Below are 20,388 nucleotides of genomic sequence, written 5' to 3'. Positions count from 1 at the left end.
GCAAGTTTTTGTAAATTAAAGCGAGCCTGATCAGCAAAGGCAGTTTATTATTTATTAATGGCTAACTGATAACTACCCTCGGTTTCTGTGAAATATGTGTGTCATCAAGCTTGCTGTGGGCATGGGGACCAGTGTGCCAGTCGTGGGCGGAGAACATGGCGAGTAGGGCCACACTGCAGTCAGTGAGAAGTCACGGGCTGGTAGACCCCCAGCTCCTAAGGGCAAGGACTGTGTCTCACTTATTTACCTCTAAACGCTCAGGCCTGGCACAATTTCTGCCACGTGAACAGTGTTCCATAGATGCTGCTGGATTTACTCAGCAATCTCCGTCCCTCGAAACACTGCCAGGAGCTAGGAAGAGAGCCAGAGGGCCTCGGAGCAGCCCGAATAGACGTTCTTAGAGCATGGGCGTTCCACGCTCTTTTCATAGACCAGTTTCTCGGTCTTTGTCTCCGTATTTTACATACAAGACAATGCCGTGTGTTTGGCTTCCCAGCCTCCGGCAAATCGGCAGTCTGGTGAAAGAGCAGAGACAGCAGCAGGGCAGTCACCAACACAGAGGAGCCTTTGTTCCAATTTAAGAGAGGCATCCCCTCTGAACACACAAGATTACAGCAAGCGCGCTTTTGGATGGATTACAGAACCTCGCCCTTCCTGGCTGGGAGGGCCAGTGAGGCTGTGGGCCAGACGGCAGCCCCATCCACCCACTTTGTGCGAGGTGCAGTCCCCACTGCTGAAACAGGATTCATACCTGAGAAAGCAGGAGCCTTTCAGCGTAGGATGGAGGCTTCCTTCACCTACCGACAGCCCCTGAAATCCTCACTGTGTTACGGCGAGGTACGTGCAGTCAACTCCCATGAGATTCATCGAGAACACCTCAGAGGCAAGTTTGGGTGCTTAAAAGGGCAAGGTTTATTTCCTGAGAAATTCACATCATCCTGAAGTGAAACAACTGAGATGTTGCTGCGTTTTGCCAGAATGACCTGGGTTCTGCTTGTTTCCATTTCCTGTCTGGTGCAGGCTTGACCCCTGAGGGCTCTGCCCCATACTGGTGTGGTCAGCAGCCCCAAAGGACAGGAAATAGATTACAGAGGGCCCCTGCAGAGGAACAAGGCGGTGGCACAGCGTATCCCCAGGACCTGCACAAATACATACGGGCACCGAATACATGGTTGATGAGTGAATAAGTGAGCAAATGAATGAATAGAAGAATGAAGGAGGCTTTCTGACAGCGATTGTTCAAGCTTCTTAGAATTTTGCTTTCCATTAAACATCATCCCAGACCACCCCCAGCTTTACATAGTTAAGTCCTGAGAATACACTCCTCTTTTTTTTAAAATATATTTATTTATTTATTTGGCTGAGCTGGGTCTTAGTTGCAGCACATGGGATTGCGGCATGCAGGCTCTTTTAGTTGTGGTATTTGGGCTTCTTTAGTTGCGGTATGTGGGCTCTAGTTCCCTGACCAGGAATTGAACCCGGGCCCCCTGCATTGGGAGTGCAGAGTCTTAACCACTGGACCACCAGGGAAGTCCCTACTTCTCTTTTTTTTTATTGAAGTGTAGTTGATTTACAATATCGTATAAGTTTCAGGTGTACAGCACAGCAATTCAGCTATATATATTCTTTTTCAGATTCTTTTCCCTTATAGGTTATTATATAATATTGAGTATAGTTCCCTGTGCTATGCAGTAGGTCCTTGTTGGTTATCTATTTTATACATAATAGTGTGTATATGTTAATCCCAGCCTCCTAATTTATCCCTCCCCTGACCCGGCCTACACTTCTCTTTTAATCTGTATCTTTGTGGTTTCTTTTCCTTTAAGGCTGCTCGGTGGTCATTATTAGCTGATTCCTCCCCGACAAAAGTTTGACTGTGTGTCTACTTTATTTTCCTCGGGCAGAGGGTGCTCTGTGAGGTTTGGAGCAGGGGAAGAATGTGTACGGAGGGAAGGGAGGGGGCCATGACTGGACACCCCAGGCTGGATCTGAGTTCTAGCCCTGGTTCATCATTCATTGGACACGTGACTTCAAATATTTCTCCAAAATATTTATTCACTGTCTCCTGGGTGCCGATACTGCCTTAGGCACTGGGCATGCTGCAGTGAATAAGACACACTGGAACCCAGTGTTTGTGGAGCTCGCATTCTAATGAAGAGCCCAGAAAACTACTCATTACATGGGAAAATTTCTGATCCTGATGAAAGCTATGAATAAAATAAAAGAGTGTGCTAGAGCATGACTGGGAAAGCTATTTCAGAAAGACTGGTCAAGGAAAGGCCTCTCTACGGAGGTGACATTTCAAATGAGACCTGAGTGTTGAGAAGGAGCCGGCTGTGAGGAAAGCTTGGGAGAAAGGTGTTCCAGGCAGGGGTGTGCAAAGGCCCTGAGGTAGGACTGAGCTTGGCAAGTTAGAGGAACACAAAGAGCCATGAGGTGAGATCCTGGTGAGCCAGAGGGAGAGCGGGCTGAGATGCAGCTGGAGAGGAGCACTGAGGCCAGATCGGGCAAGATTTAGGCGGGATGAGGAGTGTGGACTTTATGATAAGGTCTAAGGGAAGTCATTGGAGGGCTTCAATCAGGGGCTGAGTTGTAGGGGGAAGAGTGGGAGCTGGGAGACCCACTGGGGGCACTGCCATAATTTGAACAAGAAATGATGGTGGCTTGGACCTGGTGGGGCGGTGGGGTTGGAGCAGAGGTTATCACCATCCTTCTTCACAACCACATAGCCGATAGAGGGCGACTTGAGAACACAACTTCTGGGGTCCCACTTGGGAAGCTTCTCTTTGTGTCTCTCCACCCCTGGATTTGGGGATCTGCCCTGTTCCCACTGCCTGTCCGCCTTGGGCGGTGGCTCTGACTGTGTTGCCATTTTCCAGCTCCTCCCTATAGACTGGGAACACCCCAGGGTCTTCCACGCGCAGTCGAACTTTCGTGTTTGAAGTTTCATAGTTCATTTAGATTTCAGTGTCTAGTCTTGCCCAGCAAAACATGCCACTGCGCATTTTTAGAGAGAACAAACATCATGAATGCCTGACACCTTCCTCTCTTGAGTGGAGTTTTAGTTCCCCGACCTGCATGCCCAGCCCTTGATCAAAATGTCATCATGAAATAGTCTGACATTCTAGCTGGTTCTTCTGGGTGTCCATCTCACAAAGAGAGGAGGAGACTGCAGCTCAGAGAGGCCCCCAGTGGGCCCCATGGGGATGGGGGTGCTGGGACTTGAGCTGGATTCCTCAGACTCCAGAAGTCACGCCCACGTCTCAGCATGGTCAGCCTTACAGCACAGCAGTCCCGGAGACCCAGGGAGGAAGAGAAGAGCAATTATTTTAATAGTTTTATTGTTTTTTCCCCGCGATTATAAGTTACACGCACAGTGTAATTCAATGGCTGTGTCCTTGAGTGATGAGCTCACAGGTGTCTATTTTATTATTATGCTTCCCAACTTCCATACATGTCCGCTCTCTCTTTTATGTGCCCTCTGCCACATAATAAAAATAAAGTCAAACCTATTTCATATTAAGACATCAGATGTAGAAATGTATTAAAAATGAAAACCAGTGCCTATGGGTAAGTGATACCACTTTTTTTTTTATAGTTTAGTGTCCATCATTAAAAGATAAAGGACTCACACACATACACACCAGGGAAATCTGAATAAAAAGTATCAATGTCAATAGCCTGGTAATGATATTTGCACTGCAGTTTCACAAGGTGTTACCACAGTGGGAAACTGGGTAAAGCACACGTGAGATCTACAACTGCGTGTGAATCTACAGTTACCTCAACATTGAACGTTTAATTTAAAAAAAGACAACAGCTGTCATTTTTTTTTTCAAACAGAACGACAAAACTATTATCTCCCTCCACCCAAATTTCTGTGGTGTTCAAATTTCCAGTTGCTTCGAATGTCATAGTTTTTTGTAATAGTTTGAATTAGGATCGAAATAAGATTCACTTGGTTGATAATGTCTCTTAAATCCTGTTAGTCTGTAGCCCCTGCTTCCTTTGGCTTTACGTCTCCCCTCCTCACCTTCACCCCATCTTCCCTGCAATTTATTTGTTAAAACAGAATGTTTGTCCTGTAGAGTTTCTCAAATGCTGGATTTTGCATCCTGGTAATATCTGTATTTCCTATAAATTGGTAATTAGATTAGAGGCTTATTTGCATTTCGAGTATATAAAACATGCACAAGCTTAAAAAAATTAAAATGGTAAAAAAAGGGTATATACTAAAATGTCAATTACTTTTCCACTCCAGTTCCTCAGATGTTTTTCAAGAAGTAGCTGTGCCCTGTGTGTAAATGATCTGGTTTTTTAAAGATGTGAGAGCACCATTGAACAAACATGCCTTTTTCTTGGTAAATTCTAGAATTTGGTAAAAACCAACTAAGCACACAAGCACGTGATGCCAGTTACAAATTAAGATGTGGGTTTCTCTCTTTTTTTAATACTTTTTAATTTTTTATATTTACATACAGTAAAATTGACTATTACTGCTATGCAGTTCTATGAATTTTAACACATATATCGATTTTACCACAGTCAGGATACAGAGCAGATCCAGATCCATCACCCCAAAAGTTCCCTCTTGCCCCTCTGTAGTCACCCCCTCTCCCTATCCCAAACCCTTAACAACCACTGACCTATTTTCTTTCTTTTTTGTAATAAATTTATTTATTTATTTATTTATTTATTTTTGGCTGCGTTGGGTCTTCGTTGCTGCGCACGGGCTTTCTCTAGTTGCGGCAAGTGGGGGCTACTCTTCGTTGCGGTGCGTGGGCTTCTCATTGCGGTGGTTTCTCTTGTTGTGGAGCACAGGCCCTAGGTGCGCGGGCTTCAGTAGTTGTGGCATACGGGCTCAGTAATTGTGGCTCGCAGGCTCTAGAGCGCAGGCTCAGTAGTTGTGGCTCACGGACTTAGTTGCTCCGCAGCATGTGGGGTCTTTGCGGACCAGGGCTCGAACCTGTGTCCCCTGCATTGACAGGTGGATTCTTTTTTCTTTTTTTTTTTTAATTAATTAATTAATTTTTGGCTGCATTGGGTCTTCATTGTTCGGTCTTCATTGCTGCTCGTGGGCTTTCTCTAGTTGCGGCGAGCAGGGGATACTCTTTGTTGCGGTGTGCGGGCTTCTTATTGCAGTGGCTTCTCCTGTTGCAGAGCTCGGGCTCTAGGCGTATGAGCTTCAGTAGTGGTGGCACGTGGGCTCAGTAGTTGTGACTCGCGGGCTCTAGAGCGCAGGCTCAGTAGTTGTGGCGTACGGGCTTAGTTGCTCCGCAGCATGTGGGATCTTCGCGGACCAGGGCTCAAACCCGTGTGCCCTGCATTGGCAGGCGGATTCTTAACCACTGCGCCACCAGGGAAGTCCCTAGCAGGCGGATTCTTAACTACTTCGCCACCAGGGAAGTCCCTTCTGTTGTATTTCTTTTTTTAGTAGCTATCCCAGTGGATGTGAAGTGCTTGCTCTATTTTTTTTAAACTATCCTCATTCGATTTTTGGTACCAAGGGTAGGCTGGCTTTTTCAGAGAATCTTTTCTTCTTTCTCTATTCTTTGGAACAGTAAACTCTATGCTGATTAACATAAAAACTTGCTTCACTCTGTAGGTTTGAGAGAACTTATCAAAGGAACCATCGGAGCCAGATACCACTTTTTAAGAGCTCGTTATTTGATGGCTTTCTCTGTTTCCTCACTGGTTACTAATATAAGCAGTTTTTCTAACTCTTCTAGAGCCTTCTGAGTCATTTTTATTTTCCTAGAAAACTGTGTATGATACAGATGGTTCAGACTTTCTTTATACAGATAAATGTCATATGGGATGTTTATCATTCCTAATATTGTCTCTTTGTTTTCTCTTTCTCGATTAGCTTTCCCAAGTGTGTGTGTATGTGTGTATTTTTATTTTCTTCAAAGAACAAGCTCTTGGATTCTTTCGGAGCTCCTCTGCTTTTCAGTTGTGAAGTGTGTTGCTCCGGGAAGCAGACTTCGGGGTCACAGTGGGGCAGCCTGTGGTCGTGATTGAGGGAGTGAGCTCTACAGCCAGATGGTCTGAGTTCAAGTGCTCATTCCTTTACTTACTAGCTATTTGACCTTGAATCGTTACTTGTCTCTGTGCTTCAATTTCCCCATCTGTGGAATGGGGAGAAAATAGTGCCTACCTCATAAGGTTAATATTAAAGAGTTGATAGTTTTTAACTGTTTAGAAGAGTGCCTGGCACATAGCAAGCACCACAGAAGCACTTCTTAAGTAAATCTAGACTCCTTCTCCTCCAGTTTGAGAGAAGCCTTGGTCCCCTGGGAGCCTCTCCGTTCCACAGATATACTTTGTACACTTCCCACCACTTACACTAACTGTCTCTTCTTTTGCAGAACCACCTCTCTGCGGGAAAACAACCACCTTACTTTCCATTCCGCTGCCTGAGATAATCACATCCTCCTCGCACTCACCCCAGGCCCCCATGGAGAGCTCAGGTCAGTATGGTCCGGGAGAGGGGGGTCTGGTGTACCTCGTTGCAGAGTGGGGAAGGCCCATCTGGCAGGTGAGGATGCCCCCAGGGCTGGCAGGACCACCTCTACCCAGCGGGGCTGAGAGACCCCCACTCAGCTCCCCAAATGCGAGAACATCTTGAGAGATGGACATCTACACGCTTGTACGAGCCCCAGCTGCCGGCAGATCACTGAGCTGGACACTGGGAGTAATGACAATAATAGCAATATATATTGCCAAACACTTGCATTTATTTAACAAAAATCTCTATGGCACTTACAATATATCAAGTAGTGGGAAAAGCGCCTGACAAATATTAATTCGTTTAGCCTTCATAAAGATCCCATAAGATAGATATTATTATTACTTTCATTTTACAGAATATGGGAAAGTGAGAGAAGACAGGTATTGTCCCAAGGTCACATAGATATTATACGGTCAAATCAGGATTTGAACCCAGCAATTTAGCTCCAGCACCTGTGCTGTGAATGACTTCTCTACGGGTTGCCTCATGCAAAACATCAGAAGGATTCTGTGAGGTAGGGATATCAGTACAACTGTCGTCATTTTACTAAAAGGGAAACAGGCTCAGAGAGGTTAGGTAATTTGCTCAAAGCTACACAGCTAGTAAGTGGCAGATCCAGGATTGGAACCCACATCTGGCTGATTCCAAAACCTAGACTCTTCTCCCTACACCATCCTGAGACAACAAGCAGAGATGACCCTTCCCCCAAGATGCGTATCAACTAATGTTCACCTGGCAAGTCAGAAACCACTCCTCCGGCCACCAGGCATAGACTCCAAGGCCGTTGAAGATCCCTGTCCCAGGGAAGGGTAGGGGACACCCCGAGGCAGGCACAGCCACCAGCTTGTTATCATTCCCAAGACAGCACCCTTTCCACACCCCACTCACCCTCAGAGAGCCTCACCCAATCAGAAGAAGCTTCAACCAGTGAATCACCCAATCAGAAGGAGCTTCAACCAGTGAATCTTGGTGTCACAAGGTTCCTGGTCGTCTTTAACCAGCTGGAGTTTGGGCTGGGAGGATAAGGGTGGAGGCAGCACTGTGAAAATCTCCTACTGAACATTTCAAAACCAACTTACTTTGCACTCACTTTAATTACAACAATTAAGACACATCGGTATCGTGTTTTAGGAAGGGAGGTATACCGATAAAGGTTCTTTGGATGCAAGCAATAGAAACCCATAGGGTTCATTTAATATTCAAAAATAAAAAGTGACTGAGCATTGAAGGAACAGCTGAAGCATCAGGCACCAGAAAGGGCAGGGAACAAGGTGGATCTGCCACCAGGACAGGAAGAGGACGCTCTCTCCACTCCGGGCTGTCACCCACACAAAGGTCACCCAGAGGGAGAGAGAGTCTGTTGGCCAGCTTGGTCCCGTGCCACTCCAAGGCCAGGGCAAAGCAGGGCACCTGGGTCACAGTGTCACCAGGATTATAGTGAGCGGGGAAGGCTACAGGGCAAGAAAGACCACCAACATCCACCCCCAAAGATGTGACAGATGACCCCCCCCGACCCAAAGTCCAGTGGGTGAGAGAAGCACCCCCAAATTAGGATGCTTGCCCTGGAAACTCCGAAAGGGAGTTTTTCCGTCAGGACCAGGGACTGCAGTTGTCCTGGCTGGCTTCCCAAATTATAGTTGTTTTAAACTTTTCCCACCTTCCTACAGCCCTTAGAGTCCTCTCATCCTAGAGTCAAGAAGAGGGGCACCTGAAAAGTAAGACGTTTATTTTGAGGGCTGCAAAAGAGCAATGTTTCAAGGGCACCAAAGATATCGTTATTTTGCCACTCCTGCAAACAGGGGCAAGATTGCAAACCTTTTTAGAACCATCTGAGCCTTTATACCGCATGGGGGGAAGGTGGGAATCAGGCACGGGATGGAAGAAAGAGGAGTATGAGCCGTGTTACTCCAGCCAGTGGTGCATCTGGGTGCTGAGCACATGATTTCAGTAAGCAGCTGAGATGCTGAGACAGAGCTATCTGTTCACCAGGGGATTCTCAGACAAGTCCTCGCCCCTGGTAGGAAGGGCAGTCGGTAAGGTCCAGGTGGTCAGCGTGTAGGGGCCCCATGGGCTCCAGGAAAATGGAGCCCAGCTCAAAGGTCAAGGTCAGGAAAAGGTCATCCTCCAAAATGGAAACTAGTAAACACAACATATACCAAATGACATTCACCTGTACAGAGCTAAGCTGCCTCGGGTATTCTGAGTCTGAATTGGAACACACGCAAACAAGCCATGTTCTTCTCAATTGTATTATGGCTCACCCGGCATGAGGTAGTGGGACCCCCAGGTTAGTGATTTTATTGTGATTTTAAAGGGAAGGGACCAGAAAGAGTTCACTGGTGTGTTTCCATTTCCATTCCAGGGAGGGGGTTCTGATTCTGACGGCTGATACCCAGAGAGTGGAAGAGGACAGTTCTCCACAACATCCTAGTTTGAGGGAAACGTCCCTTGGGAATTATGAATCCAATCTCTCTGGTAGCAATTTTGTGTTCCCTGTAACCCTCTCATCTGGGTGGTTATGACCACCAGCTGGAGAAGGCTGAGGGAATTTTAAGTTTGATTCTTCTACCAGCTCTCCCCATACTGATGCCATGGTCCTCTCTGGGCATGTTGGTCGGGGTTCTCCAGAGGAAAAGAACCAGTAGGATGTATATACATATACAGAATGAGATTTATTATAAGGCATTGGCTTACGTGATTATGGAGGCTGACAAGTACCAAGACCTGCAGTCAGGACAGCCAATGGTGTAAATTCCATTCCAGAAGCCAGCAGGCTCGAGACTCAGGAAGAGCCAGTGTTTCAGTTCAAGTCCAAAGGCAGGGGAAAACCAATGTTCTAGCTGGAAGGCAGTCAAGCAGGAGGAATTCCCTCTTCCTTGGGGGAGGGTCAGCTTTTTGTTCTATTCAGGCCACCACTGATTGGATGGGGCACACCCACATTAGGAAGGGCAATCTGCTTTACTTGATCTATCGATTTAAAGATTAAACTCATCTAAAACCCCATCACAGACACAATCAAAATAACATCTGGGCTTCCCTGGTGGCGCAGTGGTTGAGAGTCTGCCTGCCAATGCAGGGGACACGGGTTCGAGCCCTGGTCTGGGAGGACCCCGCATGCCGTGGAGCCGCTGGGCCCGTGAGCCACAATTGCTGAGCCTGTGCGTCTGGAGCCTGTGCTCGGCAACAGGAGAGGCCGCAGTGGTGAGAGGCCCGCGCACCGCGATGAAGAGTGGCCCCCGCTTGCTGCAACTAGAGAAAGCCCTAGCACAGAAATGAAGACCCGACACAGCCATAAATTAATTAATTAATTAATAATAAAAAAAAAAATAACATCTGACCAAATATCTGGGTGCCCTGTTGCCCAGTCAAGTTGACACGTAAAATTAACCATCACAAGAGGGTATGGGACAACTTCAAGAAGACAAAGACTGGTCTGCTTGAAAAAAATCTTAGGAGACTTTATTCCTGTCATGGCTGGACCCAAAGAGAGTCAGAGCACTGGTGTCTAGAAGGCTTACATTTCTAAACAAAGGTTATATTTTTTGCAAACAAGCTAATGGACAACAACAAAAATAATAGTAATAATAATAAACTTTCTCCAATTGTATTCTTTTAAATAAATGTATTTATTTTATTTATTTATTTTTGGCTGCGTTGGGGGTCTTCGTTGCTGCGCTTGGGCTTTCTCTAGTTGCGGCGAGCAGGCTTTCTCTAGTTGTGGCGAGCAGGGGCTACTCTTCGTTGCAGTGCGTGGGCTTCTCATTGCGGTGGCTTCTCTTCTTGCGGAGCACGGGCTCCAGGTGCGCGGGCTTCAGTAGTTGTGGCTGGCGGGCTCTAGAGTGCAGGCACAGTAGTTGTGGCGCACGGGCTTAGTTGCTCCGCGGCATGTGGGATCTTCCCGGACTAGGGATCAAACCTGTGTCCCCTGCATTGGCAGGTGGATTCTCAACCACTGTGCCACCAGGCAAGCCCCTAATTGTATTCTTTTAAATCTCCTCCCACCACCGTGAGAGCCAGGAGTATTGCCAGGGAGGGGCCATCCTGACCCTGTGACCTTCATTCTTAATTCAGGGATGATTGTCCTCTGTGAACTCTGAACATCTTGTCACTTCACAGCTTCTCTAACAGATCAGTTATTCATATGTCCAAACTTACCGCCTAAGACAGTAATTCCTACTGAATTAGATTAGTTCTGCAATCCTGTACATTAGATTCTCCTGGGGAGATATTTTTAAAAATTGATTATTGGGCCCCACCCTCAGATATCTGATTTATTTGGTTTGGGGTGGGCTCTGCATCGGTATTTTTTTAAAGCTTTCCAGGTGATTCTAATGTGAGCCAAGGTTGGGAAGTAGGGGAAAAGTAAACATCTAAGAGGGGCTTGGGGAGAGATTTGACTGTCTAGGATCGCAGGACAATGGAGAGCTGACATTGCCAAGTCCTGGGTCAGCTTTGAGTGGCCGGAAGTGGAAGAGCAAACCCTGAACTATGGGTGTCCTGCCACAGCAGGACCCTGTCAGCCTTTCTTCTCCCTTCCTTCCTCCCTATTGTCTCTTTAGCTGTAATAACATCTATCCTGGTTGGAGAGCTGGGAACCCTTTTTCAGGCAACTTTATCAGGGGCGTTTTTTTCTGCATTCAAGCCCCAGGCACACATAGGTAGACACATGCTCACAGTCTCACCTGGGTATCCCCTCTTCCCTTTCCCCAGTAAAGAGGTGAATGGTCACGAGTAAGATGACAGCTTTAGAGGAAGTGCATTCTGGCAAACAGAAAGCTCTCCTCCAACAAAAAGCTCTGTGACCTTGCGAAAATCGCCTCTCCCCTCTGAGCCTCATTTCCCCCTCTGGGAAATGGGAAGAGAGCCAGCCTCCGAGGTCCCTCTGAGTCTGACCTTCTGTGGTTGGAGAGGCGATATGGGGCGACTTTTAATCTAGATTCCACAAAACAGGGAGAACAGTATTTGTTCTGCCAAATTCACAGGGCTCTGCTCAGAATCCAATGAGACAACACACCAGGGACACACTTTGTGTGTCCCTGACTCAGAGAACAGTGGCTGCCAAAACAGATGACCCCAGTGTCAGCAGATCAACGCAACAAATGCTTATTTCTTACTCATGTCACCACCCCATCTGGGCTACAGTCTTTCAGGGACATAGGCTTCTTTCCCCTCGGGGCACCATCATCTTCCACATATATATTCCAAGCTCAGGGAGGAGGGTTTTATGGCCGCGTCTGAAGGTGGCACATACCACCTCCACCACGTGCCATTGGCCAGAACTCAGTCACATGGCTCCCGTTAAACCGCAAGGGAGTCTGGGAAATGTAGTCTTCTCATCTGCCTGCGACAAAAATGAACTTGGTTTGATGAACACGTACCATTGTCTTGCTACGCCTACATAAGACTCTCTATGTGTATACCATTCAAGTGCTATTTATTTTATTTTATTTTTTTAATGTATTTATTTATTTTTGGCTGCATTGGGTCTTTGTTGCTACGCGTGGGCTTTCTCTAGTTGCGGCGAGTAGGGGCTACTACTCTTTGTTGCAGTGTGCGGGCTTCTCATTGCGGTGGCTTCTCTTGTTGCCCAGCACAGGCTCTAGGCGTGCCGGCTTCAGTAGTTGTGGTGCGTGGGCTCAGTAGTTGTGGTGCACCGGCTTAGCTGCTTCGCAGCATGTGGGATCTTCCCGGACCAGGGCTCGAACCTGTGTCCCCTGCATTGGCAGGAGGATTCTTAACCACTGCGCCACCAGGGAGGCCCTCAAGTGCTATTTAAATGTTAGGTGTTAATAGTAATCTGGACACCTGATAGTTATATCCTATTTCTGGATGGAGAGGTGGATATTGACTGTTATTTATTTAGTGGTTGTTCTGGATCAAGAATGCTGTTAGACATTGCATATCATGTATAAACGACCCTGAGATACTTGAGGCACGAGAAATATTATTTCTTTGGCTTAATCAAATCAAATCCAGCTTCAAGCTCTTGTTTTCCAAGGTCAGTACAAATTCCAATGTCATTCACTTGCAGTACCCCCCTCCTCTCCTTGGGATCCTGTGAGAAGCCCAGGGGTTACAAAGTCTGGATGATGGGACGTGTCAGTGGTCTTCAGTCCACTATGGCTGCAGCCCCAGAACAGCTTGCATGGTCCATAAGGAGACAGGGGGCTCCTTTGGGGACATTCTCTTTTTTTTTTAATAAATTTATTTATTTATTTTTGGCTGTGTTGGGTCTTCGTTTCTGCGTGAGGGCCTTCTCCAGTTGCGGCAAGCGGGGGCCACTCTTCATCGCGGTGCGTGGGCCTCTCATTATCGTGGCCTCTCTTGTTGCGGAGCACAGGCTCCAGACGCGCAGGCTCAGTAATTGTGGCTCACGGGCCCAGTTGCTCCGGGGCATGTGGGATCTTCCCAGACCAGGGCTCGAACCCGTGTCCCCTGCATTAGCAGGCAGATTCTCAACCACTGCGCCACCAGGGAAGCCCTGGGACATTCTTGTACTCTGGCAAAGGTGGCCCAGGAGACCACAGCAGTGGCACTCAAGCATACAGAGTTTAGTGCTTAGCTGCCCTCATCTGAGATCTTTGCCACCACCGGTCAGCTATGTCCCAGCCAACCCTGGTCTCCCTCTTTCCTGGGTCCCCATAACCCTCGTGCCCTCACAGTCTTGGGAATCCAACCTTCCACCCTTGAATTGCCACTCCCCTCTTTAAATAAGCAGCAGCCTTCACCCCCATCCCTTGGAGACAATCCAGCTTGATTGTGTCAACCAGACAGCCAGGGGTCTCAAAGTCAAGGGGCCGGGGAGAGGATGTAAGTGAGGGAAACAAGGAGAGTGACCACTCTGAAGCCCTAGGGGAGCTGTGCCCTGTCTCAAGGGGCAGCTGTTCCCCAGCCCCTGTCACTGTCACATGTAAAAAGAATGTACGCCCAGTGTCGACAGACTTTCAGGAGATGCCAGAAATCCGAACTTTTATGCAAAATCTCCTGATTTGTAAATGTTGGCAGCTAGTTCAATTTTTTTTTTTTTTTTCCCAAGACACTCTACAAGCCCAAACAAGACACGTCTGCAAGCCAGATGTGGACCAAAGCCTGAGAGTTTGTTCCAGCTGCCCAGACTTTTGAAAACAAAGTTTATTTGGGGTTGTCTCCCGGGGCTACTGGCAGAGTTTAACTTCTCCATTTTTCTCTGAAACATAAAAAGTTAACTCCCTCTGCAAAGCAGGAGAACCTAGGACTCAGAAGACAAAGGTTTGGCTGCCCTTCTAATGAGGGGGCAGGGAGGAAATCACAGTTATCACAGTTTTAAGTCTTTTGTGTAGTCCATGGCGAGGAGGTGGGCAGAAGAAGGGAGGGGAGAAGGAAGAAAGAAGGAAAGAAGAAATAGGACATAGCATTATTTTTTAATAACTCACCCTGCGTTAACTCATTTATTTTCATGCCAGGTGGAGCTGGGTAGATGGAAGGATGGCTTGTGACAGGACTTCTTGCCAGGCTAAATAATTTCTTTGCCAGTTTTGGGAGATGCTGCACTGCCCAACAGAGTGGCCGGGTGGGCAAGCGTGCGCTGTAACACCTGCCCACTTCCTGCCCGCTCTGAGCCTGAAGGAGACTCAGGATCAGACCTGGACCTGGTCTGGGCAGGGGGACAAGTGAGAGGCAGGAGGAAAGTGAGGGTTTCAGAGATGCTGGGTGGCCCCAGCAGACGTGCAAGGGCCCACGCCAGAGCCATGGAAGGGCCAGTCCCTGAGCACCAGGGCATGGGGTGCCTTGACCTAAACAAATTCTAACTCCTGGCCTGCATCCTGCTGGTTTTTTAGATTTGTCCTCTCTACCCTACCTATTTCCAAAGGAATCTGAGGCAATTAAGATATATGTTTAGTAGAACGTGAAGCAAGCGCACCCGAAAAGGAGCAAAGGAGAGAGGTCTCTGTCACTTGAGATAAGCTGGTTTTTGAGACGGGGCCCCACTTTGGCTGTAAGTTTCCTGACCGCCAAGGCAAAAGGGGAACCTCTGAGGCGTGTGGTTTGTACTGTCTGACAACAAGAGACTGCACCCTCGCCTGTAAAAACATCCTCTTGGTTGGAGCTGATCATAAAGGGGAATTGATGGTGCAGGGAGTGTCTCCCGTACTTCCTGTGTTGGTCCAGATCCTCTAAGAAGCAGACAGCAAGACAAGATGAGACATGCAAGGCTTCACGTGGGGAAACACCTGCGGGACAGAAAGTGGAGAGGGAGCTGGTGAGGGCTGGGAGAGCGAGCGCCCAGACTGTGATGAAAATCTGACTCTGAAGGAAGGAGGAAGGGAGGAAGGGTTGGGTGGAAATGTGTTAGACTGACGGGTCTTGGGTTGGGGAATCCCTGAGCCAGAGTCAGCCACCAACAAAGGTTCCCGAGGAGGAGCTGGCTTTAGAATTCCTGCTGCTGTCCCTATTGGCTGGGAAGTGTGGCCTCGGCAGGAGGTGATGGATTTCGCAGCCCAACAGCACAAAGCTCCTTGGTTCCTTAAACTCGTTGTAGCGGGAGATCAGTGAGGTGCTTTCCAAATGTCAGTTACTGATTCGTGTACCCACCTCCACCGCTCGGCAATGTCAATGCTCTGCTGTTAAAGAAAAAAATTATTTTGACACTTGTTAAACCCTAAAGAAGACTTTATTCAAGATTATTGCAATAGAGGAGAGAGATGGGCCTCTGCTCTGAATAAGGCAAAGACAGCTGGGGATTTACAGCTAACAAACAGAGGGAGGGGTCAGTGGATGGAAAATTCCTAAGAGGGGACCTCAGGGGTGGGAGATTCTTACTAAACTGACCTAACAGGATTCTTGCTGGACGCAGGTCAAGGACTTACACATCAAAGGTGGGGAATAGAGAACTTGATCAGATATCAGGGAGAGGGACTTCTATCGACTGACAGCAGGATTCTTGCTAAAACTGGGCTTGGAGACCAAAGACAGGACAGGGGCTACGCTGAGGGCCTAGTGGAGAACAGGGCTTCGAGGATCCTGAGTGAAGTTTGGTCAGGGAGAGAGTTCTTGTCACCTCCTGGTATTTATCTGATATGTTTCTTTAACTTGGCTTTAAATTTTAGCTTCAAACTAGTTGAGGAACTAGTTATATATTTTTTCTATACATTAAAATAAGTGCATAATTACTCAAATTTTAGAATCGTTTGTGTACCATCTAAAATTGTCTCGCATGTCACTGGCAATATACGTACCATACTCTGGGGAATGTGGATTTTACAAAGAACACAGAAGTGCTGATTGAAAGGCTGTATTGCAGTCCTGGCTGGGATGCAGGCTGCCAGCTCTAAGCTGATTACTTCCGGGCACCTCTTGAGGCTCGGAGAAGAGGCTAAAGACATTCTCAGGGAGAGTGGAGGTGGGAGCGAGGGTAAGGCCAGGGGCTCCTGGCCTCAAAGCTTCCCCACCCTGCTGCCCAGATGTGGATCTGGACCTCCAGCGGAGCGTGCACGCTGTTCTCCGAGAGCTTAGCGCCCAGGCCCCTGCCCTGCCAAGCAACCAAGGTAAGAGCCGGCAGGCATTGTCCGCTCTCTGCTTCCCCTACCCCAGCCCAGCCAACTCTGCCCACGTGTTCTCGGGAAAGCGCCCCAGCCTGGAGCTCACAGAATGAGGGGCTTCCAGCCAAGCCCCCGTCCTCCTGGAGATCCTTGGAGCCTGAAGGACCCAGAAGGCCTTCTCCGCCCCCTGGCTCAGCCTCCAGGGACTGTGACACAGCCCATCGGGGGTCTGCCGCCCTCTTTCTTAACCGCCTTCTCCAACTTGCCTTGCAAATAAAAGTCCCCTGGCACTCCAGGCCCGCATGACTCCCAGGAACGGGGCTTGGGGTGCTGAGCTGTAAACGTCGCTGCTCCAGAAGCCACGTGCACACACCTGTCCCCGCTAGCGTCCTGCCTCCCTCCCTTCTGCCCTGGGAATTCACCGCCCATGGGGGCTGCAGATCAGAGAAGCCCCCCGATGGGCGCGGAGCCCAGCACCTGGCAGTCGGGGCAGGGGTCAGACCTGGGACTCCAGGGCTCAGGGCCCTGCTCAGAGGGGTCTCCTCTCAGAGGCGCCCCCCCCCCGTCCCGCCTGGCTGGGCTGGGCACCCCTTTCTCCTGACCCAGGCATGTGGAGATGGTCCCTGCACAAGAAGGTCGAGCGGGATCCTGGCAAGAGTCCGGCACTGGTCCGCATCCTGCTCAGAGAACTGGAGAAGGTGAGTCCTCGGGCTTCGGGCGGGTGGGGGGGCAGATGGGCACGAGAGGAAGAGGGGCCATTCCCGCTGGGCACTCGGGCCCATCCGCCCCGTGTCCCCACACACTTTGGTCTTTTGATTTCTACCGTATTTCTCCCTCTCCAGTACTTTGCTATAAGCAATTTTATCTTTACGTTGACTCCCACTCTTTGACCTGAGTTAACGTCTTTCAAAAAGGATCTCTACAACACGACCGTAAATAGAAATCCCGTATCACTGGACAGAAATGGAAAGTACCTGTAAATGTAAATGCCTAACTACTAAAAATTTTCACAGTTGTCCTCATAATTACCCTCCACACCACCCTGTGCTCTAGGTTTGGGAAACGCTGCCCTCAAGGGAGCCTCCAAGCTGGCGCCTCGCCTGTCGCTTTGCTGCCGGCTCCTCCCCGGAGACAGTGCCGCCCCTCCCCCAGGGAGTTCCCTGCTCCCCTCCCCCATGCCCTCACACCTGGGCTCCCGCACCTGTGCGCCCTCCCCCCCGCCCGGCTCTTCTACCAGGGCAGGCTGTGGCCCTTTTCCACTCCCCTCAGCCTGCTGGGACACTGCCTTCCACCCCATCTCCCGCTAGGGTGTGGCGAGACCCCTGCAACCCCCAGCCCCGTCCATGTCCTGTGATCTCCTGTTTTCCAGGCAGAAAGTGAGGACACCCGGCATGTCATCATTCCCTTGCTGCACACTCTAATGTACGTGCTCACTAAGGTGAGCGGGGACTGAGGGTGAAGGGGGTCGGGGTGACCCACGGGTGACGGGGCTGGACACTCAGGAGACAAGCGGTCTCTGCCTGGCGAGCGAGCCTAGAGGAGCTCTAGGAGCACCTGCCCCTAACTGGCTTCTCCCCATAGCCCTGCCCTCGCCCTGATACACGAAGAGATGACATTGGGGAGGTAGTGGCGGTAAATCTGCAACCCCGACAGAGCAGAAGGGCTGCGAGGGGAGTTGACTTGCTGGCAGAACAGGATGGGGATGAGTTTCCATCTTGATAAGCCTGAATGTGGTGTGCGGGGGGAGATGTCCTAGAGATGCTGGGAGAAGAGGCTGAAGGTGTAGATTTGGGAGGGAAGTGTGAGCCCAGGTCTGGCTGCTCTCCCCCCCGCCCCCCATCACCCCGCCCCACCCAGGACCCTTCGAGACCTAGGGCTCTGGGCACCCTGACTCCTCCCTCTCACCCAGGCCACGGGCATCACAGAGGAGCTCCACCAGAGAACCTATGCCTTTTGCACGAGATTGCTGACCCTGCCCGCCCCCTACTGCACCATCGCCCTGGACTGCGCCATAAGGCTGAAAACGGAGACGGCCGTCCCAGGTAAGAGCCGCTCCAGCTCCGCCCAAGGTCTTGCCTTCCTCTCCGGGATTCCAGGGAACTCAAAAGCCCCAGCACCTTCTGGGAAAGTAGGGAATGGGGGTCAGAGACTCAGACGCTGGTTGGCTGAAGTGGTCTGCCCTGCAGGGACGCTGTACCAGAGGCTGGTCATTGCCGAGCAGAACCTGACGAGTGAGCTGTACCCCTTCCGGGAGAGGTGAGTGGCCCCAGCCAGGGTGCTGCCCGCAGGACAAGTGAGGAGGCCGGATGCGGAGCAGCCCCTCCCACCCATGGCATTGGTCCAGCAGCGGGACGTCCTCAGGGTGGATGGGGCGTGTCCTTCCCTGGAGATCCCTGAAAGCAGTTAGGACTTTCTTCCTGGGCTGGATTCAGAGCTCGCCCGCTCACATGCAGAACGTGGACACGAGCACTGGGCCATTCTGCAGGTCCATGGTTCCACCTCCGTTCTGCCCTTGGCCATGGCGTTGCATCAAGCAGCCAGAGGCACCTCTAGAATATCAATAATTCAGGCCACAGTCACACCATGAGATCCGGGGTCTTTCATCTGTGTGTGTGTAAGACTGAGGACACGTCCACTGCTCGTGCTGGGGAGAGAGGCTGATGGAGTCGGGGGTGGAGCGGGGGGTGCGTAGCCTCCTCCCCTGCAGGTACCTCTGCTCGCCTGGTACTGAAAGGTGTAGCTTGGGGCTCTGTGTTCGTGGAGGGTGCAGGGAGGGGAAGGGATCCAGAGGACTTGGCATTGGAGAGGTTGAAATGACAGTTGAGTACGGAAGAGAGGGTGGGCGAGGTTGGTTTTCTGGTGTGCTGAGGGTGATGAGAGAAGGGGCTCACTTAGGCTTCAGAGCTCGTTTCAGCAGGCAGGATTTAGGGTCCCTCCTAGAGGGCTACGGGGTCAACGGGCCACGACGCTGAGGGAGGGAGCGGCATTTCAGCTGGAACTTACCTGACACGAGAGGGACCCAGAGGGACCAGCTGCCCCCCTGGAAGCGCTGTCCCTGCTCTTCTTTGCTGCAGTCCCCACCACTCCCTAGTGTTGTCCCCCAATAGAACTTGGAATTTGAGGCTCCCGTTTTTGGAGGAAGTGAATAATTTGCGGGGGTGGGGCTGGCGGGCACTGCAAGGCTCTGAGGGTGCCCCTCCAGTGGCCCTTCTCCCCATGGTCCTCCTCATCAGCTCCCGGTCCCCCCACCTTTGCCCTCAGAGTGTTCCTCTTCGTGGATCCTGAGCTGGTGTCTCCCTCCGTGTGCAGCGCCCTGCTGCTGGAGATCGAGGCAGCCCAGGGGCAGCAGACACCAGAGGCCTGCATGCGCCACGTGGTCTCCCACGCCCTGCAGGCGGCGCTGGGGGAGGCCTGCGAGGCAGGCGTACTGCAAAGGAAGCTGCAGGTGAGGTCATTGCCCTGCCCCCCCTGCCACCCCCCACCCCCCCGTACCAGTCCTCACTCCCCTCAGCTTCCCCCTTCTCCGGTTTCCATATCACCTTTTTCCCCAAACCAAAAATAAAGACACATTCACTAAGGAAAATTTGAAAAACAATGCAGAAGAGCCAAGAAAGAAAATAAAAATCACTCACACCCCTCTACCCACACACATTAGCTATTAACGTTTGGTATGTTTCCTGAATAATAACAACAGTGATCATCATAAGAGCCACCGTCTATTGAACGTCTGCTGTGTTCCAGGCACCGTGTTAAACACTTTACAGGTATCACCTTAAAAAATTCTCACCACAACATTGTGAAATGGATGTACTTATCAAAACAAAGGCACAGAGAAGCCGATAACCTACCTGCGGTGACACAGATGGGAAGTGGCTGTGCCTGGATTTGAACCCAGGTCTATCTGACTTCAAGCCTATGTTCACTCGCCTTCCAGCCCCATCCGCAGCCCCACTCCTTTTTAACAATTGAGCTATCAGACTCTGTATACAGTTTACATACTGCCTCTCTATGTGCATATATATAATATCTATTTTTCCTTGCCACTGGAAATAGGCCATATGGAAATATTTTCCTTGGAAAACATGTGCTTCTGCTGGTGCAGAGAATTCTCTCTCGTGAATGTGCTGCTATTTCTTTTAACTATCCCCTGCTCCTGTTGCGGGCATTTAGTTTGCTTCCAACACTTGCCCGCTTATTTCCTCGCTTTTCTCTCTGCCCCAGCCTCACCCCTGTCCACAGCCAAGACTGCGGCAGGTTGCAGATTCTCTGGCCGTGGTGGCCCCAGGTGCTGGATTTCCTGGGTGGGGGAGGATGCCAGGGTGGCCAGTCGGAGTCTGCACAGTAGGAGGAAAGGCGCCT

At 50.0% G+C, this 20,388-nt stretch overlaps 1 protein-coding gene and 1 non-coding gene across 2 annotated transcripts in view; one reads left to right on the top strand and one right to left on the bottom strand.

The window, feature by feature from the left end:
* Positions 1 to 1,457: 1,457 nt before the first annotated feature.
* Positions 1,458 to 1,530, bottom strand: TRNAG-CCC (transfer RNA glycine (anticodon CCC)). Its single transcript has one exon. It is a non-coding gene; the product is annotated as a tRNA-Gly (tRNA).
* Positions 1,531 to 6,420: 4,890 nt separating this feature from the next.
* Positions 6,421 to 20,388, top strand: part of PIK3R6 (phosphoinositide-3-kinase regulatory subunit 6) — a 35,416-nt gene continuing 21,448 nt past the window's right edge. Inside the window, exons 1-7 of the mRNA XM_068530783.1 lie at positions 6,421 to 6,470; positions 15,952 to 16,035; positions 16,636 to 16,727; positions 17,399 to 17,467; positions 17,939 to 18,071; positions 18,216 to 18,285; positions 19,291 to 19,474. Of these exons, the coding sequence (XP_068386884.1) occupies positions 6,458 to 6,470; positions 15,952 to 16,035; positions 16,636 to 16,727; positions 17,399 to 17,467; positions 17,939 to 18,071; positions 18,216 to 18,285; positions 19,291 to 19,474 (645 nt within the window). The 5' untranslated portion in view covers positions 6,421 to 6,457. The remainder of the gene's footprint in view (positions 6,471 to 15,951; positions 16,036 to 16,635; positions 16,728 to 17,398; positions 17,468 to 17,938; positions 18,072 to 18,215; positions 18,286 to 19,290; positions 19,475 to 20,388) is intronic.

This window comes from Eschrichtius robustus, chromosome 20 (genome assembly GCF_028021215.1).
Source record: "Eschrichtius robustus isolate mEscRob2 chromosome 20, mEscRob2.pri, whole genome shotgun sequence".
NCBI classification, from domain to species: Eukaryota; Metazoa; Chordata; class Mammalia; order Artiodactyla; family Eschrichtiidae; genus Eschrichtius; species Eschrichtius robustus.
Note: the sequence above shows the minus strand (reverse complement) of the source record. Positions and strands in the feature narration are given on the sequence as shown.